Source organism: Cygnus atratus, chromosome 16, assembly GCF_013377495.2.
Source record: "Cygnus atratus isolate AKBS03 ecotype Queensland, Australia chromosome 16, CAtr_DNAZoo_HiC_assembly, whole genome shotgun sequence".
Taxonomy (NCBI): domain Eukaryota; kingdom Metazoa; phylum Chordata; class Aves; order Anseriformes; family Anatidae; genus Cygnus; species Cygnus atratus.
The window spans coordinates 8,855,946-8,876,017 of NC_066377.1; the positions used below are offsets into that span (position 1 = coordinate 8,855,946).

General features: G+C 56.4%; 1 protein-coding gene across 1 annotated transcript in view; it reads left to right on the plus strand.

The window, feature by feature from the left end:
• Positions 1-6,115: 6,115 nt before the first annotated feature.
• Positions 6,116-20,072, plus strand: part of B4GALT5 (beta-1,4-galactosyltransferase 5) — a 32,750-nt gene continuing 18,793 nt past the window's right edge. The window contains exon 1 of the mRNA XM_035548499.2: positions 6,116-6,306. Coding sequence (XP_035404392.1) covers positions 6,180-6,306 — 127 coding nt within the window. The 5' untranslated portion in view covers positions 6,116-6,179. The remainder of the gene's footprint in view (positions 6,307-20,072) is intronic.

Below are 20,072 nucleotides of genomic sequence, written 5' to 3' on the forward strand. Positions count from 1 at the left end.
GCGTTTACTCAGAGTAAGCAGAGAGCGGGGCCCACCCCTAGAGTGATGAGAAATACAACCAAAACGGGGCAGTGAAACCCAGCCTGTGGCTCAGCAAAAGCCGCCCACGGCCCCGTGCCGAGAGGGGCCGTTCGTCTGCAGAGGTCACGGCGCTGCTGGGGCCCGGCTGCTGCCCGGTCCTGCTCCCTGCCCCGGCCAGCGTCAGGCCAAGAGGAGCAGGAATTCCCTTTGGGCAGCTCCCCCACCATGCTGAAAACCCAAAGCAGAGCCAAATCTTGCTAAGGTGTTAAGAGAAACGAAAGTCTGTGCGTGTTCAAGAAACTCCTGCAAGCACTTTCCACGTACATCAAAGGGTGGTGACTACAGAGGTGATGCCTGGCTGCTCAAGAGGTTCAGCTATTCGCCTTCCTAATTAAATACTTACTCCAATTAATCAAAATCCAAGCTGAGAGGAAGGCTAAGACTGCAGAAAGCGTTGATATTTTACTCCAGCAAAATATCTGAATATATTCACAAAATTATTAGAATGCGGCTGTGTGGAAAAGAGCAAATGGAGGCTTCCAGAACTGAGCGGTTTCTGTAGGGTCCCCTGGTTAGTGTTTGGTGCTGATGGGTGGTTGAGAATAAATGCTCAAAACCCCCTCAGTTTAGCTGTTGAAGGTGAGGGGTAAGTTCTGCCACACAGCAGAGGAATTTATGTTCTGTACTTGAAACACCCAATTCAGTGTACTGGGGAAGGTTCTCATTCACCATGCAAATGTCTTCCCCACTTGGGAATCCAATTAAGCAGTTGGCCTTCACGAGTTAATTTTGCGTTATGTAATTATGAGTTAATAGAAAGCAATTTCCTCTGAAATGCTCTTTTGTTCCTGGTTGTCCTTGTCCCCAGGTTTCAGGAGGCAGTCACATTTCTGCACGGTGAAAATCCTGGAGTCTCTTCCACCAGTGGCTTCAGCAGAGGCAGAATTTCATCCCACCTTCTTGCCTACACTGTTCGTTTTGAGACACAGCGATGTGTCTGAACAGTCCAAATGTTTGTTTCCTTCCCATCCATGTCACCTCCTAGGAGCTAGAGGCTGGATCTCACCCATATCTGCGCTGCTCTGATGTCTGGCTTTGCAGACGTCCATGCAGACCCTCCTGGACCAGGGAGAGAGCAGCGCTCTTCTACAGCATCCCCCCAAAAAACTGTCTCCCATGGAGAATTTCCTGGCATCCCAGGCCTAGCCCCACGGTGCTCCGATATGTCCTGTTTATTTGCTGACCCTCAGACAGTTTGGGCTGTTTGGTGGTATTTTAGCTCAACTATTGTCATAGCTTTTTTGCCAAGCACTCTGTCAAGTGATATTTTAAAATCTGGATAAGTTCACTCACGCTAAATTACGCAATACTTTTACTGTTGTCCACTAAGGTTTCCTTCCCTGGGAAATTTTGGAAAGTACAGCCTGGTGTATTCCCCAGCCAAAATATTAAATTTCAAAGGCATTTTATGTGTGTTTGGGTAAGTCCACGTTGATAGGGAGAGATCATCAGCATTCAGAGATGAGCTGACTCGGGGGTAACGAAATCAGTTGGACCTCTGAAAAGTGCAATGACGAGCTTAATATTTTAGCCTATGATCCTGATGATAGCGACCTTCCAAGTGAATACGGAGCTCTGCAAAACCATTTCTGTTGGTGTTGCCTCCTTTTGGGAGGTATGACACATCTGTTGACTTTGGTAGAATGAGACATCCCTACGGTTAAGCATGTGCACGAGTGCTCGTAAGATCAGAGCCCTAATAGCCTTGTTAGAAAGTTTAGTGGGTGGCATAATCCAGGAGCTGGTCTACAGCACTCCAGCTTGCCAGGAGCACCTTGCAGCATTCGGTGGAGTTCTCCCATTTTAATAAACAAATATCTGCCTTCAGTTTCCTTTCTGTTACTGCCAACACACCGATGCTAGATAAAATAGCAACACACGTGGGTGGCAGTGGTCTGATGCCTAGCCTAAAGAGCCAGGGCCACTTAGGTGTGCTCTCATTACCAAATTAAGTACACACCCTGTTGTGTCTTTTGGAAAAGCTGCTGCATCAATAATTATGTCAATGATCTGGCAAACAGCGAAAGATTCTGGATGAATATTTATTGCATACACGGAGTCTGTGGGTGTGCATTCCTACTGTACCTGCATCCTCTCGGTCTTTTGCCTGCTCACAGCCAGCGATGGCCCCGTGTTGGCTTTAAGTGGAGCTGCAGCAAGCCGGGTGTTGCAAGCAGACCTTTAGTAAAAGTAGAGGGAAGACACTTCTGTCACCCAGGGCGTGCAGATCTGAGAGCTGGTCAGCACCCAGTGCACCCAGCATCTTGGTCAGCCTGAGTGGCACGGCTCAGGATCCCCCTTTACTCACAGACTGACTGGCTGCAGAAACTCCAGGGAAAATCCCAGGCAGACTGAGCGTTGCCGCGCAGCTGGACATTATAAATGGAGACACTTTCCTAACTGCAGGATTGAGTTTTTATTCTGGAACGTCTCTACCATTTGGGCTGAAGGAGCCAGAAGCTACAGCGACAGTGACAAAGCCTGCTAAACACGAGGAGAGCTGCAACGCCCCTGCTGCAATCTATCCCGTGCAGAAGAGGCAGAGCGAAGATTATTGCCCAGATCGGTTATTCTCTACACCAGAAGTTGGCAGCTGACAAGAATGGATGTGCTGTCAGGGCGGAGCAGCCCTTTATTGAGAATTTCTAACCCCAAAATGAGGCAGAGGCCACCTGCCTGGTCACCAGTGGCCCTTGGGACTGGGTGGCACTGCGGGGCCGAGGCTTTGTGGTGCTTCCTTGTCAGGGTTTGCTAACAGCAAGGCACGGGGCAGCCCCTGCTGCTGCCTCCCACGGCCACCTCAGTTGCCCCGTGTCTGTGTGCAGGACCTGGCCTGCCAGACGCCCAGCCCGGCCACGCCAGCGTTTATCGCGAGCGGGCAGATAGCTGCCAGGTCGGTCTCCCACACACAGCACTTGTGCAACGTGCTGGTGCTGCTGTGCAAACGCGGCCCCAACCCTTCCAGACGGCGCCTGGTGCGCCCATGTCCGTGCCCTCCCTCCGAGCACCGCGCTCGCCCCCCCGAGCTGCGGAAGGAGAGCCCCCCTCGGGTGGTGCAAAGGCCTTTGCGTGGAGATGTGCACCCAGGGTGCCCCTACACCTTAGCGCGGGTCTGGGTGCTGGCAGGACCTGTCCCTCCGGTCCTGCTGATGGCCACGCACCAGCAGACAGCCCCTGCCCGCCAGCGGGGTTACGCGGGGCACTGCTGGCTGCTCCCTGCCGGCCCCCCTTCCACCACATAGCTCCTTCCCCAGCCCTGGCTTGGTCCTGGGCTGTCCCCGTGGGACAATCCAGGTTAAAAACCCTCCTCCTGTTCCGTTTGGTCCTGTTGGCAGTGGGGATAAGGTGGGGAGAATGGCATTGGCTGGTTGGAACCACAGAGCTGGCACTTAGCAGAGGGGGCTTAACCGGAGAGGAAGGGACGAGAGAGGAGGGTAAAAAAGGGGGAAAGTGGGCTGGGTGGGCTGGGGTGAGCTGGGCCCTGGCAGGCTGCGAGAGGGGAGCGAGGCAGAGCCCGGGCAGGGCTGCGGGGCTCTGCTGCCCTCGCCCCTCCGTGCCAGTCCCTGTTGTGGCAGCTGGGCCTGGGAGCCAGTTTCTGGGTGGCTCCTCCGGCGGTGTCATTGCTAATTAAATACGCTCTAAAGGTTAGATTATCGGTTGTGGTGATGTCTCACCTTTGACCACGTCTGCATCAGACAAACCAAAAGCCAGCCAAGGAATCTTTTTGGGTTTCCTTGCCCAAGGCGTGCTGTTAGGTGTTGGATAGGAGCTGTGTTAACAGCAGATCCAGCCAGCACCACGCGGTTCTGCTGCAATATTTTGGGCTACTACAAATTAACAGGGCTCGGGGTTTAATTTCCCTCAGTGAAGGTGGCGGTGCAGTGGAACACAAAGAGTGCAAGTTTCCCTGTTCCTGAAGTTATCGCAGCTCACGCAGCCTCTCTAGGGAAACCCCTGCTCACCTCCTCAGGCTCCCTTCTCTGGAGGATCCTTCATCCTCGAGATCCTTCTGGGCCTTGTCGTGTTATGAAAAGGACTGCCTCACCTTTTAAAGAGATTTCCACTTTTCTGCTAATCCCAGCTCATTTTTTCTTTATTTTCCTTTTTATCTCATCCCTCCTCAGTGAATCCATGTATCCAACACAGCAGTATTTCTCTCACAGTTGTCTCACATGGGAACTGTTCTCTTTATTTGCCTTTGCAGCACGGAGGCTGGGAGGGAGGCTGATCCTTCCCTGGGTTACCGCGATACACAGCCTCACCTGCAGTACCCTTTATTCCAGCATCCGTCCCCAAACTGGCCTGGGGGCCTGCTCGAGCCATGAAGTCACAGTCAGGCTGGAAAGTCAGAAGTTTGGATTAAGCAATGCCTCGCTTCCTGCCAGGGAGAGGCTAACAACCAGGGTGCGGAGGCAGTCGGGGACACAGCGGGCATGTCCTGGCAGTGGCGGCTCTCCCCATCTCCCACCCCCAGCCCATCATTCTTGAGGAGTCTGCCCTGGATGGAGGCAGCTTGGCCCACACCCCACTGCCCTCCCTTGGAGCCCAGCTTTGGCTTTTTCTGCTTTACCCATGGGTGAAATGAGAAATTACCTCTCCGTCTGTTGCCCCGGCCCCAGCGTGAGCTGCACGGCTCCTGCAGTCACAAACAAGGCCAGAAATGCAGCACTGCCCAAGCTGCAATGTGGGCTGTGCTGGGCCCTGGCAGCTCCTTCTGCTGCCCCCCCCGATGGGGATGGAAGCTCTTCTTCCCCAGTTTTTCATTTTCAGGCATCTCCGTGTCTCCTTCCAACTCCTCCCACACACAGCGGAGGAACTGCCCACAAACATGTGCAAAACTACTTAATTACTCTCGAGCCGGCTGCGCTGCCGCTTGCAGCGGGTGCTGATCGCCGCACTGACCACGCCGACTTCGCCCCCTCTTCTCCTCTGCCCATCTGTGCCCATCACCTGCCCGGGCTGCAGGCTTTGGAGGCACCGCGTCCGGTGGTGGTGTGTGCATGGCACCTGGGGTGGTGGCAAACACACCCCTGTGTGTGGCGGGCTGGGGGGTTCAGCCCTTGCTTGCCCGCTGCTGGATGCCCTGGGTTTCATTGCCGGGTATTGTAGGGCCATTGCTGGGTGTCCCAGGGCCACGGCCGGATGTCTGAGACCATTGCTGTGTTTCCCAGGCCATTGCTGTGTGTCCCGAGGCTACTGGTGGATGGTCTGGGACCATACTTGGGTGTTCCAAGGCCACCTCTTGTGTCCTGGGGACATCATTGCGTGTCCTAGGACCATGCCTGGGTGTCCTGGGGCCATCACCGAGTGTTCCAGGACCATACCTGGGGGTCCTGGGGACATCAGTGGGTGCCCTAGGCCCATACCAGGGTGTCCTTGGGCCATCACCGGGTGCCTCAGGACCATCACCAGATGTACCAAGGCCACCTCTGGTGTCCTGGGGCCATCACTGGGTGTCCCAGAACCATAGCTGGGTGTCCTAAGGCCATCACTGAGTGTCCCAAGGCCACCTCTGGTGTGCCAGGACCATCACCGGGTGCCCCAGGACCATACCCGGGTGTCTTGGTGCCATCAGCGGGTGTCCTGGGGCCACCACCGAGTGTCTCAGGACCATCACTGGGTGTCCTGGGGCCATCACCGGGTGCCCCAGGACCATACCCGGGTGTCCTGGAGCCATCACCGGCTGTTCCAAGGCCACTTTTGGTATCCCGGTGCCATCACCGGCTGTCCTGGGGCCATCACCCCGTCCCCCAGCACCATACCCCCGCACCCCAGCACCTCCCCCCCCCCCGCGCCCCCTAACCCCACACCCCCGCCTCTCCCCCCATCCCCTCCCTTCCCCTGCCCTCCCCACGCCCCCCGTGGCTGCGGGAGGAGCCCGGCTCGGCTCGGCGGGGGCGGGAGCGAGCAGCCGGGGCCGCCCCGCGCCGCCCCGCCCCGGCTCATTCACGCGGCGGCGGCGGCGGCGGCTCGGAGCGGCCCCGGCTGCACGCTCCCGCCGGGCCTCGGCGCATGCGAGCGGGCCCGGGGCGGCGGGGCGGTGCCGGTGGCGGTGGCGGTGCCGGTGGCGGTGCGGCAGGGCTGCGGCAACGGCGGCCATGCGGTGGCCCCGCGGCCCCCGCGGCGCCTGGCGGCTGCTGCCCCGGCGCTCGCTGCTGGCCGCGCTCTTCCTTTTCTCGCTCTCCTCCTCCTTCCTCTACTTCGTCTATGTGGCGCCGGGCATCGGTAAGCGGCGGGCCGCGGGCACGGCGCCGCTCCGAGGGGAAACGCTGAGTAATGGGGCGGGGGGGGGGGGCGGCCGCAGCATCGCCGGGGGGACGGAGAGGGGCGCCGGGGGGGGCGCGGTGCTGCCCGGCCGCTCCGCTGGGTGCTGGAGGTGGGGCGGGGGAAGGGGGGGAGAAAAGGGGGGGGGAAATTAAAAAAAAAAAAAAAAAGCGCGGATTTGGGGTAGGGGGGTGTCGGGGGGGTGGCCCCCCGGGTGTGTGCATGGGAGCGGGGTCTTGCTGTTGGTCGTGGGGCCGCCTGTGGGTGCCGAGCCGTGCTATACCGAGCCGTGCTATACCGAGCCGAGCCGTGCTATACCGAGCCGAGCCGTGCTATACCGAGCCGTGCTATACCGAGCCGTGCTATACCGAGCCGTGCCTCCCCGCGGGCCCGCGAAGCACAGCCCCGGCTCGGCCGGCCGCCGGAGTTTGTTTTTGAAGAAGCGGAGTGTTGGCTGAGTGTTTGTGGTCTGAACTCTCCCTGGCGGAAATCCTAGTCCTTTTTTTTTTTTTTTTTTTCCTTTGGTAAAGTAGAAAGATGAGAAGTGCGTATTTTAGAAGGAGGGAGTGTTCGGTGGCGTTTGTCCTAACGGCGTGCTTTGAGGGTGGCCGTGCGCCCGAATGGCCAGTGCCTTGGGCGCCCAGTGCTCGTGGGACTGAGCACCCATCTCCCAGAGCGGCAGGCAGGCTTGTGGCCCGGGAAACAACTGTTGTCTTCGCTCTGTGTATCGCGTTTCTGCAAGAAGCCAAGGCTCACAGTCAGCTTGGCCTTCAACCTAGCTATAGTACCCATTCTTTTGAAAGGATTGTGGTTTTGGTTTTTCAATAAAACCAAAAATCTCGCCAATGATAGTTTCTCCTTGAAATGTCATTGGTATCGTTCGTGCTGTCCCGAGCTCAGACATCCCAGGGAGACCCAAGCGTGCTCCTCGAAGTGACTTCTGCAAGTTTTTATTTACAGATCCCATCCCATCGCTGCCTCTGGGCATTGGGAGCCTTGTGCGGGGCAAAGTGGGATGCTGCTGGTGTGCAAAGCCCTGCACGTGGGGGCACGCATCCTGGGGACGGCCTGCGTGAGGTCCTAGGTGCCTGTACCCTGCCTGGCTGGGTGGCCCAGGGCTTTGCTGTCCCCACGGGCTGAGCACTGAGCCCCTGGCCACTGTCCTGCATGTTGGCCTTGGGGTGGCCAAGAGCTCCTCAGCATCCGTTTGAGGACAGCTTTGTACCAGCTCTGCCGGCAGTGACCTTGTCAGATGCGTCCCGTGGCCCTGTGCAGGGCAGGCACGGGGAACGTCCCTTCAGAGAGCTGCGGTGCAGGGGTGAGCTGCTTTGGAAATAAACGGCTGGTTTCCTGCTGGGGAAATGGCACTGTTCAGCTGCTGGACCCCTGGCAGAGCGTGGCTGCTGGTGGGGGCACGGCTTCGGGCCGGGGCAAGGAGCAGCTCCGTGGTGTGCTCCCGGCCTGCTGCGAGGGCTGTGGCTGGGCTTGGAGAGGGAATTGCTGTACAGCTTCAGGGGGAAACTTTTCTTGCAGGGATGGTTTTGTTCTTCCTCTAGAGTTGCGCTACGTTGTCTCATTTGCTTTGCACTGCTGTGGGTGGCCAACGGTCACGCAGGTATCAGAGGTGCTGCAAGACACAAATCCCCATGTAAAAGCAGCTCGTTGCCCAGGCCTTTTGCCCGTGTGGACCACAGGTCCCAGCCTCTGCTCTCCTATCTGAGGTGCTGGAAGAGGAAGCAAAGACGTGAAGATGGTCCCTGTCCCCACACGCCTGTGGATGTTAGTGATGTTCTGACTCATCTCCCCATCAGGTGACAGAAGATCTGGTTCCTGTTTTTTTTTTTTTTTTCCACCATTTTCAGCCAAAAATGTTCCGTCATGAAAACCCAGCCCAGTATTCCCGTGGCGGCTGGGCTCATCATCCCGGCACTTGGAAGCAGTTTGTTTTTAGGCCAAAGAGGTAAGGAGAAAGTTGGAAGAAAAGTGAGTTTTCCCGGTAGGATGTGAGCAATGCTGCAGCCCTCGCTAAATTGAGCAAACGGTGTGTGAAGGGGAAATGCTCGACACGGTGTGAGGCCTCAGCTGCAAAACCATCCTTCGCAGGGCTTGCTGGCGAAGAGACTGAAGAGCGACTTGTGGCTCTCGGCTAAAACACAGGTGGAAGAGTGATTAATCCTATTCCTTGGTCATGCCTCAATTAAAAGAAAAAAAAAATCAAATGAACGGGACCTGAAGTTGAGGAAGCTGTGTGTGTGACTTTGAACCAGCCTTAAAAGGCTTTAATCTGTTCGATGTTTAATACTGATGAAAATGTGCTGCTACAGCAAACCTTGGTCTGTGGAGGGGCAGGGTGACCCGTGTCCCTTTGGTGGGTGAAGGCAGCCTGTCCGAGGTGGCTGGGGGCCACCATAGGGACCTGTGGCCACAGATGCTGCATGGGGCACCCCTGTGGCAGGGTGTGCCATCGCTTTGGCAGAAGGCAGCGCCCTGGCTGTGCCCTGTCCCCGGTGCCTGGTGCAGGCCCTGGATGGGGAGCGGGTGCCGATTTGAGGGAAAATGCTGTGGAGCTGCTGAGGCTTGTTGTGTTCAAGCAGTTGTGTCCCAGTGCCAGGAGGAAACTGGGACAGTTGCGCTTCTGGGTGCTGTCTCAGCATATTGGCGTGGAGCTGGTGCTTGACAGCTCTCTTGATGGGCTGGAAAGGCAAGAAAAAGGCTCCTGGTGCCCCTCAGGGAGAGCAGAGCCTCGCCCAGGTGCTGGGGACCGCTCAGGGTCACCTCCCCTCGCCAAGCCCTACACAGTGCTGTCCTGTACTCCAGGCCAGGTGACAACAGCCTGCCCTCCATCTGCTCAGACTGTGCTGCTCGTGATGGAAATGTGAGGAAGAATTTTGTGTTTAGTGCCAGCAAGGATGCAGGTGGGAGAGCTCAGCCGGCGTGGGCAGCAGCCACGCCTGGCACCTACAGGGAGCCCAGGGCCTTTGGGACTTCTGTTTGTGTTGTCCCTGGGGTAACCCCTTGCTTATGTTCTTAAACAACACTTCACCTACAAAACTGATATCTTCTTGGAGCCTCAAGTTCTTACAGAGCAATCTGACAATCAGCCAGCATCTCTTCCTTTGCAGCACTCTACTAAAATGCGTGGCCTCCTCCAAACTGCACAACAACAACTCATGTCCTCGGGCCTGGGCTTGCAAATCCACCTCGGAGAGCAGATCATCAGGCGCTGAGCTGCTCGCACGGATGCAGCAGGGTTCCCTTTTACTCCATGCTGTTCCCCAGCGTCTGCTGGCTTTTGTTCCTGGTGCGGATGGGGTTATTATGTGGGTCTGTCTCATCGCTGCCATTGTGCGCTCCGTGAGGCGGCCGATTGTTCCGCTCCGTGCTGAGCTGCGTGGCGAGAGCCTGGCAGGGCCGTTAAAGATGCAGCGGCCGAGGAGCTGCTGGCACACCTGTGCCTGTGTCCCATTGCCCCTGAGCTCAATGAAAGTGGGTGCTGAGCTGTGCTCGTGGGAGCAGGTTCCTGGTGCTGCTGCCTCTGGCCCGTCTGATGTGGAAGTCTGGTGAGCCGTGGCCACTCTCTATGGGGCTCAGAGTCCAACAGGTCGCTTGGTTTGTTTTTTTTACGAGACAGAACTGAAAGCCTGTCCAGTCTCCTTGCTCACATTGAGGCTTTTATCGCCCAGAGGTGCTGGGGGCCCGCAGCTGTCCCCAGAGGTGCCACAGGGATCAGCCTGCCCAGAAAACTCTGCCCCATGCCCAGGCAGGACCCGGAGGCCATGGGGTGAGTGAGCTGCCTCACAGGCATTGCACCTCCAGAAACTGCTGCTGGTTGATTGCCTCTGGGAAGCCTGTGCTTCCTAAATATACCGAGAGGGTTGCTGGTGCTTCAAGGGGCTGTGGTAAGAATCCCTGGCCGTCATGCCTTTGCACATCGTGGGGACTCATGGCTTTCCTGAAGGTGTCTTTCCTTGCTGGCTTCCTGCTTTTATAACAGGGACCAGGAAACCAGGGAAATTCCATCTTGCATCTGGAAGTAGTAATACTTTTACAAGTTGCTTGCGCTGCATGCTGCAGTTTCACCTTGATAACTCTCGCTTCACCAGCAGAAACTTCTCAAACCGTGCCCTTGGTCCTCTCCGTGGGTTGTTACCAGGTCCCTGGAAGGAGGAGGGTCCAAGGCCTCCCCTGATGCTCAGGTGCCTGCTTCTATTTTTTTTTTCTTTTGTTTTTTTTCCTTCAGATGTTGGAGCCTATTTTTTCTATATTTTTAAGCTTAGGTCTGTACAGGAGTCTTTCTTGTCTGAATCTGATGTGGGAAAATAACACAGAGAATTTAAATTATTGGGTGAAAGATTGTTACCTGCGTGAAGAGAGCTGTAATTCACTCAAGCTTTACTTCCTCAAAGCTTATCAGAAATTGCTTCAGACCTGTTGTAGAGGGCACGAGTCAGCAGCATTAGGCCCGGATTAAATCTGTGACGCAAGGGCTTGATTTATGATCGGTCAGAATGCTTTGAAACACCATTCCTTCACGCTGCATTTCGGTGGCCAGCCGGGCGATACTATGGAGACCAAAGGCACGGCGTTTTTGTACGTCTCACTTACTGCTTTGATCCCTTGTAGAAATACCACACTGCTGTGTGTGACCGATCCAAATTGGCTATTCAGTGCATCCTCCTGGCAAACTGCAATACGGGGTAGCTCCGGGTGTGGACAGGGTGAATATTTTGATGCCACCAGCTTCTCCGAGCTGGGGAGGAGTGTGGTGCTGGACCCAGCTGTGGAGCTGCCCTCGGCAGGGAGAAGAGACAGCAGGTGGGTCCCCAGGGCTGGGCAGGTGGCTCTGAGGGGACAGCCCTGCCCGGGGCTGGGACATCTGTGGCGGTGACGCCAAGAGGTGACATGGGGACGGAGAGCTGCTCGTTTTGCCTGCTATGCATTTTTCATGGGGATGCCAGCAGAAGGAGCTGTGGTCAGGCCCGATGGCTGGTGGAGGAAGAAGCAGGAGGGGTTTTGTTTCTCTTCACTCTTGGGTTTCGCCTGCAGCTCCAGCCAGGAGGCAGGGCCCTGTGGGTGCCGGTGGCTGGGGTTTGGTGTGGTGGCAACTGTGGGACCGGGCCCCACTCAGGTGAGGACAGGGCGCAGCTCTGCAGGCGGTGAGGTTTGTGCTGTGGCAGCTCCGTCTGTCACCTCCTAGGCCTTCCTTCTGCTGTGTGGTGGCCTGCCGCAAACTCACCGGCAGTGCTGCCCTCGCTTACTTTCCAACCCTAAAAAGTCTGTGCTGCAGAATTGTACAGCCCAAAGTAGTAACGATGCATTTCTTGGGGTGTTCCTCCGAGCTTTTCACAGGCGTCAGGCACGACAATGACTGATGGTAGTGATAAATGCTGCTTGATACCGGGTCTTGAACTCAGTGTTTCCTGCCTTCAGCGTGAAGGAAGCTGGCAGCAGCGTGGGGAAATAGCCCCTGCTTCTGCCATGTTCAGGACAGAGCTTTTTGAAACGCACGTGCGACCAGGAGGCTACCGCAGCTCAGGGCTCACAGGTCAAGGCTGGGAATTGCAGGGTTTCTCAGGGGGCAGGTGAATTACTGGCTTTTCTTTGCTGTTAAGCACCCGTGACAGTGGTCCGTGTCGTCTGTCAGGCACTTCTGGTTTGGGTTATTTTGCTGGTGGCTCGTTTGGTGTTGCAAGCGCAGGGAGCATGTGAGTAGTTCACGTTTCAGCGGTCTGTCTCCATGAGCATGACTCGTGAAAGCCACAAAGCCTTCCAGGTTCATTCCTGCAAATTAATTGCATCAAAACTTCAGCGATATGCAACAGACCGAACCTTACAGCAAAAACATCAGTGCCGCCAGCCCAGGTCTCCAGGAAACCTGATCTTTGTAGGCTCGGGAAACCGTGGATGGCCGTGGCTTCAGCAGGCCGCTAGTCTCCTCAGGGAGCTGCTGGTGGCGATGAGGGCTGCGGCCCTGCTGCTTTGTTCCCTGAGCCGATGGTTTGTGATGGTTTGCCTCTTCTCTGGCTGGGCTCATTAATTGTATTAACTCGGGCAACGTCTGCTCCGTCAGGGGGTGATGAGCGCCCCGGGGACAGCTGCAGGGACCGGAGCTGAGGAGCGCGGGGAGCTGTGTGTGTCCCACTTGCCCCTGGTTGAATGCTCTCGGTGTTGGCTCATTTTAATGCATGGAGTCTTTACGTGCTTAATTACACTGAAACTTCTGGGCAGCCTCGCAGGGGTGGATACCATGACCCGAGGCTGGGGGGAATAGGTCTGCAGAGCCCCTGCTGTGGCAGCACTGGGAATCCAGAAGGAAAACTCTGTAGAGTGAGGAAATCTTCCCCTCACCAGCTTTGTTTTTAAAGCAGCAATGTTACCATAAAACATGTTTACTTTGACAAAACCTTTGCTGGGTTATTTTAGTGAAGTTTATTTCCATGCTGGCTTTTCCTTCTTGTTTGCATTTGGGTTGTTCTGACTGTTTTTCTCTGGCAGCATGGCGAGCATCAGTGCATTAGTATGGTTAGTATGTATTTTAAGGCTTTTTTGCACCTGTTCTTAAAAAAAATAAATAAATGTTTGAGTTCTGTTTGCAGATGCGTTTTATGGAGGACATTAAATCGTGGCCGTTAAATCTTAGCACTTCTAAAAATGCCAGGACTCTTAGTATCGCTTCAGAGCCACTATTATTTTGAAAGGAAAGGTAGACCAAAAACCTGGAGGGTGATGTAAGTGCCCGGCAGGAGAATGTCTCTCTCCAGCCATCCTAATCTGCTGCCTGGCCCGGTCCCAGGGGCAGCACAAGGACAGCACGTGTAGCCGCGGCCTGGCTGGGAAGCGGCCTTGTGGGCGCAGGCACGGCACGGCGCGTGGCGTGGCGGGGAGAGAAACACTGCCCTGCGTTCACTCACAGAAGGAATTTTCTAGGGCTTTCTGGTTTTGTTTAAACCTGTAGTGAATGAGCGAGCTGCGGCAGGCGGGTTGGGGAGTCGGGTTGTGTTTTGTAGTGACTGCGGGCATTTTGGAAGAAGTCAATGCTGTGGTGCACCTGACGCGGCGCTCCGGTTTTCCAAGGCATATAAATAGTACTGCAGCTGCGTGAGAGCCTGGGCTTGAGCCCCGACATGGAAACCCCAGGTACACAGGGAGGAGATCAATGGCTGCTTTGAGTGGATTTCAGGTGGAAGCATGTGTCCGAGCAGGGATATGGCCGCACGGTGCCGAACCCCTGCTCGGTGAGGCCGGTGAGCTCCCCGTGCCAGTGCTGCGTGCTGGGCTGTGCCCGCAGTGTTGTCCTCTCCCTCTGCCTTCCTGGTCCGAGATGTAAAGATTGGGAAGTATTTCTGCATGGAGGGTGTCTCTGTGCGTTTGAAAATGAGAGAAAGTAAACAGAGTTTGGGGGGAGAAAAATCCTTTGCTCAGCTGTTGGGCTGTGGTGCATGAGGTGTTAGTCAGCCAGGGCTTGTTTACAAACCAAGGAATTTCATGGGAAACCACCTGATCGGTTTTACTTGCATGCTATCCCCATACAAATGATCAGAAGGACCTTTCAAATCGTGGTGCTGTACTACCCACCTCCTTTGCTTTACAGAGGCTGAGCACCAAGCTGCACCAAAATTATAAATACACTGATGTGCTGCCACAGTGCTCCTGGTAAGGGATCGGTGGGTTGGCTGCAAACAGGGCAGGCGGCTCGCAGAGGTCTGTGCTGGGACGTCTGAGCTGGGAGAGCACACGCTGCTACTGTACAGTGCCTCCTTCCAGCGGTGGAGGCTTTGACATGAGGATTTTGGATGGGAAGTGATGAAGACAGCCACACGGATGCTAAATGTTGGCAAGGTATCTCTGGCCTCTTAAAAAAAAAAAAAAAGAAATAAATAAATCCATGAAGTGTGCAGAATAAAACAGGAAATGAAATACTGCAGTGCAGCAGGTAGGCGAGCTCCGACTGATGGTTTTTCCTTGCCTACCCAGTGGGAGCAGGGGAGCGTTTCGGTGCCACTCCTGCGCTCTGTGCCCTTGGTGGCGCTGGGGCAGCACCGGGCACGAGCTGCGCGGTGCAGCACGGGGTGTAGGGGCTGGTGGGCTCGTCGGCAGACAGCTGATTGATGCACAGCCCACAGGGAGATAAAATGGCTAAATGGCTGCATGCCAGGGCAGGAAAACCCTAAACCAAAACGTCGGCTAGCGTGGGCCGTGCCCGAGACTTGCTGTGTTTGCTGTACTTCAGCTGGGACTGCAGCAACCTATCTTGGGGGGGGGATCGTTCACATCAGGTTCCTCTCCACAAATGCACGTCCCGATAGAGCTGGGGGGATGAGGGGGAGGCAGCCCCTGCCCCAGCAGCACGTGTAGGCAGCAGCAGCCACTGGCCTGACCGCAGCCCACTTTTAGGGTAGTGTGAAGTGCTCTGACACACGCGGCTCCGTCTCTTATTCTGCAGTCATATTTTTTCCCCTCAGTGTTTTTCCAACTCATGTCTTGCTGCCAGCATCCATATTAATAATGCATGACTTTTTTTTTTTTTATGGTGCTTCCTTCCCGGCGTCCCTTTCAGCTGCTGAGTCAGAGAAGATTGTTATAGCAGTAGCCTCTGAAGCAGTGAAATGCCCCTGCAATGCTCAACTGCTGTCATTTATCATGCACGGTTACTCTGCGGGCAGCCCTTTCCCTTTCCTAACTCTGGTTGAGGATACAGATGCCAAAAGGATGATTTCTGTTGCACCAGCTGGTAACTGGCGAGCCCTGTGCACTTGGGAGCAGATTTTTTCTGCTGAGCCTTTCTTTGTAGTATTTGATTAAAGGAAATATCTCCTATATTTGCTGCTTTTTCTGTTTTAGAAATCCTGTGAAGTTTTTTTTCCAACCTGCCTGAGAACGTGCTTTGGGATTGTGCCTAAAACTGTGTTTTCCTTTTTTCTTTTTCTTTCCCCCACCTCAAAAATTCTTAAACTTATTTTCTTCTCCGCCTTGCATTCCCCCAAGTCCTGTGCCTGGGCTTTTTAAGGTAACAGAGGTGATAGCAGCCCCACAATGTGCTAGCAGGGGTGAATTAACCAGCAGCCCGTCGGTGGCCACTGGAGCCTGCTGGCTGCTGCAGGGGGCTCAGGAGCCGCTAATGCAGGGGGCAGCGGGGATTTGCAGGGTTTGGCCCTGGTGCAGCCTCTTCCCTGCTGCATGCCCCGCGTGTCCTATGCACCTGCGTGGGACCCCGGAGAGAAACAGCAGCAGTACCTTTTCTCACAGTGTTGGCCTTCTGAAGGCTCGAATAAACGTGCTATATTCGTGGGAGCAGATGTCCCCTAACCCACATCCTAGCATGACAATTTTGCCCTGCGGTGGCTCTGGTCAGGGTCGGTGACTTCTCCTGCCGGGCAGTGCTGGGGTTTCGAGACTTTGCTGGCTGCCCAGTGAGCTGCGAGGTGCCCTGCAGCAGGACTGGTACGGACTCCTTTCAGAGACACGTTCCCCCGTTACAGGGGGAAGCTTTGCAAAAGGAGCCTGTGAATTTCTGAGCCTCGATTCCATCCGGAGGTGCTGGAGCAGCAGGGACGGGTGCCGTGCCTCCACCGCTCCCGTACTCTGTGCTTGCCCAGCAGTGGAACGAAACGCCGCCTGCCACTGGAGAGACGAGCCGCTGGCTTCTCGGCTAACAAGATTTAGGTGGATTACACTACGTATTTAATCAAGGGCTAAGCTCATTGCCTTATTTGAAATGGATCAAAGCCCTTGAACGTGCCAGTCTGGAGACCAGCTCTTGAGCGAGAACGTCACTCGGGTGTGGGTCGGGCAGAAGGGCGCTGTGCTTCAGAGCCTGGTGGCTCCGCAGGCACGCTTCGGGAGCTGGGCTGGTCAAACGCAGAAGCAGACAGGAGGAGTTCTCAGTGCTGGGGCTGCCGGGGCACGTAGATGATGCTGTAGTTCAGCATCCTGGAGAACTTTCTCCCTCAAAGTCTTCGTTCTCTCGCTGTCGGTTTGAAAGTGTTTCCCCATACACGAAGCTGCGTGCCTGCAGGTACGGAAGATGCCCTGGCTGTCGGCTGTCAGGCTTCCACCTTCTACAACAGCAGCTGATATTTGTGAGCTTTCCGCGTTTCTGCAGCAGATAAGATTCTCCAGGGCTCTCACAGGAAGCCTCACCAAACCCACATGCTACGAGCTGCAGACACCGCTGGCTGAGAGCGCCGGAGCCCACAAGAGTTGCTGCTTGTCACCAGAGCTGTCTGCCCCTGTCCCGCTGCCCCGCAGAGGCGCCGTGTGGGACGTGACGCTAGCACCCAGCCTGTCGTGTAGCGTTTAGTCCTGTGCGCGCTCAGGAGGGCGGAAAGATTGCTATGAGCAGGCATAGAGGCGTGTTTAAAGTGATTTTTTTCATCCTCGGCTGGGAGCTCTTGCGCTTGCCAGGGTCTCCCTGAAGCAGCAGGGGAGGGTGCACGTCCCTTCCTTGCAGGGTTAACTCTTCGCTGTTGTCACAAGAGGCACGTCAGTGCTGCCTCGTGCCTGTGTGTGCCACCAGCGTGCTGCGAGCACACCCTTCACCGTGGGGAGAGTTGTCCCGGCTTAGTTGAGCAAGCTATTTAGAATGCACCAGCTATTCGGATCACTTTCCCTCTTATTTTTTTAAAAAAAGCTATTCTGGTAACCTCCTTTCCCCTCGCTGCCGCTGTGCAGGAGGGAGCAGCTGTGGGCACCGGGCTCCCCAGCTCTGTGCATGTGGCTGTCGGCACAGCCTGAGAGACGGAAAACGGCCAGTGTGGAGGTAAACCTCCGCTGGGCTGGAGGAAGAAGATAAAACTCGATTCTGCTTTGAGGTGAACCGACCTGCGCAATTATAACGTGGCAGCAGGTGCCTGCGCTCCCCGCTGCCTCGCTCTTCCTGCAGCCTGTTGCACGTCCTCCTGCCCTGTCCTGCGTCTGTAACTCCGGGCAAACGCTGGTCAGGCACCTTTTGGTGTTTCCAGCCCTCAGCAGGCTTGCTGGCTGGCAAGTCAGCCCAACAGCACCTGCTTTCCGGTTTCTTGTGTTGCATCGAATGGTTTTCAGCATTTTTAGCCTCCAGCATGAGGTATCTGTTGATACCTGGCCCCGTTGGGCAGCCCCGGGATGGCTCCGTCACAGCACCGAGCACGGCAGGGCTGCAGAGGGAGCGCACGATGCAGGAGTGTGCTGGGGAGGCTGCCCTGCGCCGTGCTTCAGCTGCTCTGCTTTCACCTGGTTAAAAAAGCCAAAATGCTAGTTGGCGTGGTAATGGGCTTCTTTGCTGTTGCGCTAGAGCAAGCTGATAGCGAGGCACGGCTTCCTCGAGCGGTGCTGACACCAAACCTCCAGCTGCTACCTCCTGCCCTGCGCTGGGAGCTGTGGCGCCGGGGGTCCCCGTGTCCCCAGGGGGCTGCTGAGGGCACTGGGGGCTCCTGGAGGCACTGGGGCTCCTGCTGCTCGCCTGAGAGAGGCTCCGTGGGTGCTCGTGGCCTTCAGTGGGCAGTGGGGGCACTGCGTCCCCACCTGGCTTGGGAGCAGGCTGAAAAAACCCCAAGCAAATTGCAGGAGGAGGAGGAGGATGAAGGGAAACGTGGCATTTGTAGGGCCGTGGTTGCAAAGTGCTGGCAAGGGCTTGTCTGCGTGGAGGAAGGGGTGAGAGGAGGAGGAGGATTGTGTTTAGCTGTAATACGTTGGAGGAGCGAACTCGACCTGGACAAGTCGGATAAGTTGAGTGGATAAATCGGTGTAATCTAAAATCTCGTTATCTGCCATGGAGGGAAGGGCTGGTGCCTCGGCCAGGAGGAGGAGGAGGACAAGGAAGAAGAGGAGGGGTGCCGCAGCACTGCGGGTAGGTGCGTGCCTGGTGCGTGGCAGGGTCCCACGGGTCACCTTGCCGTGCCGTGCTGCAGGCTGAAGCCTTTGACCGCAGCACTGCTGAGGAGTGGGAGCAGGACGTGAGCAGGGGCACGCACCGCAGGCTGCCGTTTCCGACCCCAAATCCCCATGGGCTGCGGGATCTCTCCCTGCCTCTGCTCAGCACCGCAGCACTCGTGGGGCTTGGCTTTGCAGGAGGCCCCAGCTCCCCGAGGGGTGACCCCCGTGCCACGGGGGCAGAGCACGGAGCCCGCACCGGCGCTGCCAGCCCTCGTGCCCGCTGCCCGGGGAAGCTTCTTGCAGCCGCCTCGGTTACAATCTGCTCCGGGCATCGAACGTGGGGATGTGCCCACCTGTTATAAATTAATTTCCCTGCTCGTCTGCCAAGTGCCTTTTCCGTATCCAGAGCTGCTTGTGCAATAGGCGGGATGATGCAGCAGGGTGTGCAGCCGGCCGCAGGGGCCGTGCCTGCGCGGGAGGGCTGCTCGCCCCTCCGAGCACCGCCTGCCCTCCCCGGTGCGTTTGTCTTTTCCAGGGAAGCATCTGACTCCCGACTTGTTTGCCAAGCTTGCATTCTGGGCGCAGTCAGTCTGGAACTAATTTTTTTTTTTTTTTTTTTGCTGCTCTGTTTCTCATATCGGCTAACGAGCGTTCAGATCCCTGGGTAAACAGACAAGCCGCTCGCTGAAACGCCTGCTGCTGTGTACAACGTCCTAAAGAAGCGTCTGTGGGGCAAGAGGGAGTTTGCCCCCCCCCCCCCCCCCCCCCCCCCCGGTGCGCACCTTCGGGTGCGTGTACTTCCCCGGGGCTGCGGGGCAGGGGTGATGTGCGGAGCTGTAACCTGCTAGTCCCTGGTAATTGAGGACAGTCCCTGCCAATTTAGCAGCCACCAGGCGATGAGGAGCAGCCACGGGGCAGGGCAGCATCGCCGGGCTGCCCGGAGCTGACGTGCAGCCTGTGCCCTGGGCTGGATTTGTTTCCTGTTGGTATAAAACAGCAACCCTGGCAGGCTGGGAGCCTGGCAGCTGCGAGCTCCCCGGCCCTCGCAGGCTGGGATTTTGCAGGTGGGTGATGTTCCCATTGCCTCCTTGCTAGATCCTGAACCGGGCCCTCTTATCCCTCGCCGAGCTTACTCATTGCACAGCCTCGCTGCCGCTTATCTGGGATTAATGCGTAACTTAATTACAGAGCGTTACTCACAACCCGGGGAGCACGGTGCCTGTGGTGACGGGTGGTACGGAGCTGGATTCTGAAGCCAGGGCGCTTTATTCCCACCCTTACTGCGATAAGGTCTGGGGCTTCCTTGGGACGCCGCCAGCGTGGCCGGGCAGCGTTGCTGCTGGCGAGCGCCTGCTGTTCCCAGGAGGGAGGCACCAGCCAGCGTGGGAGAGCAGCAGCACGGCGCGGCGCTTCGGGCACGATCCGGGGGCAGCCCACGAGCAGGCTGCTTACCCTGGCACGTCCGGCGGGCGTCTGTCACGGGGCAAGGGCGCGGAGGTTGTCCTTCATTCCCTCCTGCTCAGGACACCCCGAACCAGCGCTCTTTGCCCTGCTACCTGCTTCTCTGCTGACTCCCAGGAAGGCATCGCGCAGGCTGTGATGTGACATCAGGTGTTCGATAAGTTAACAGAGAGCGGGGTGAATGATCTGCAGTGAGGTCATTCTCTGGTAATGGAATCGGTGAATTTATTTACAGCAGCTGGACTAGCATTTTGCTTGCCGGGTGGAAGAAAACAATTTCAAACATGTTAGGTATTCCAAGGCTACATCGTCCACGGTAAGCTAATAAGTGTCTTACTTAGGACATCGGTGTTCTTACAAAATCACGGGGGTAGCGCACTGGATGCCGGAGCCTTCAAGTTGCATCCTCTTTC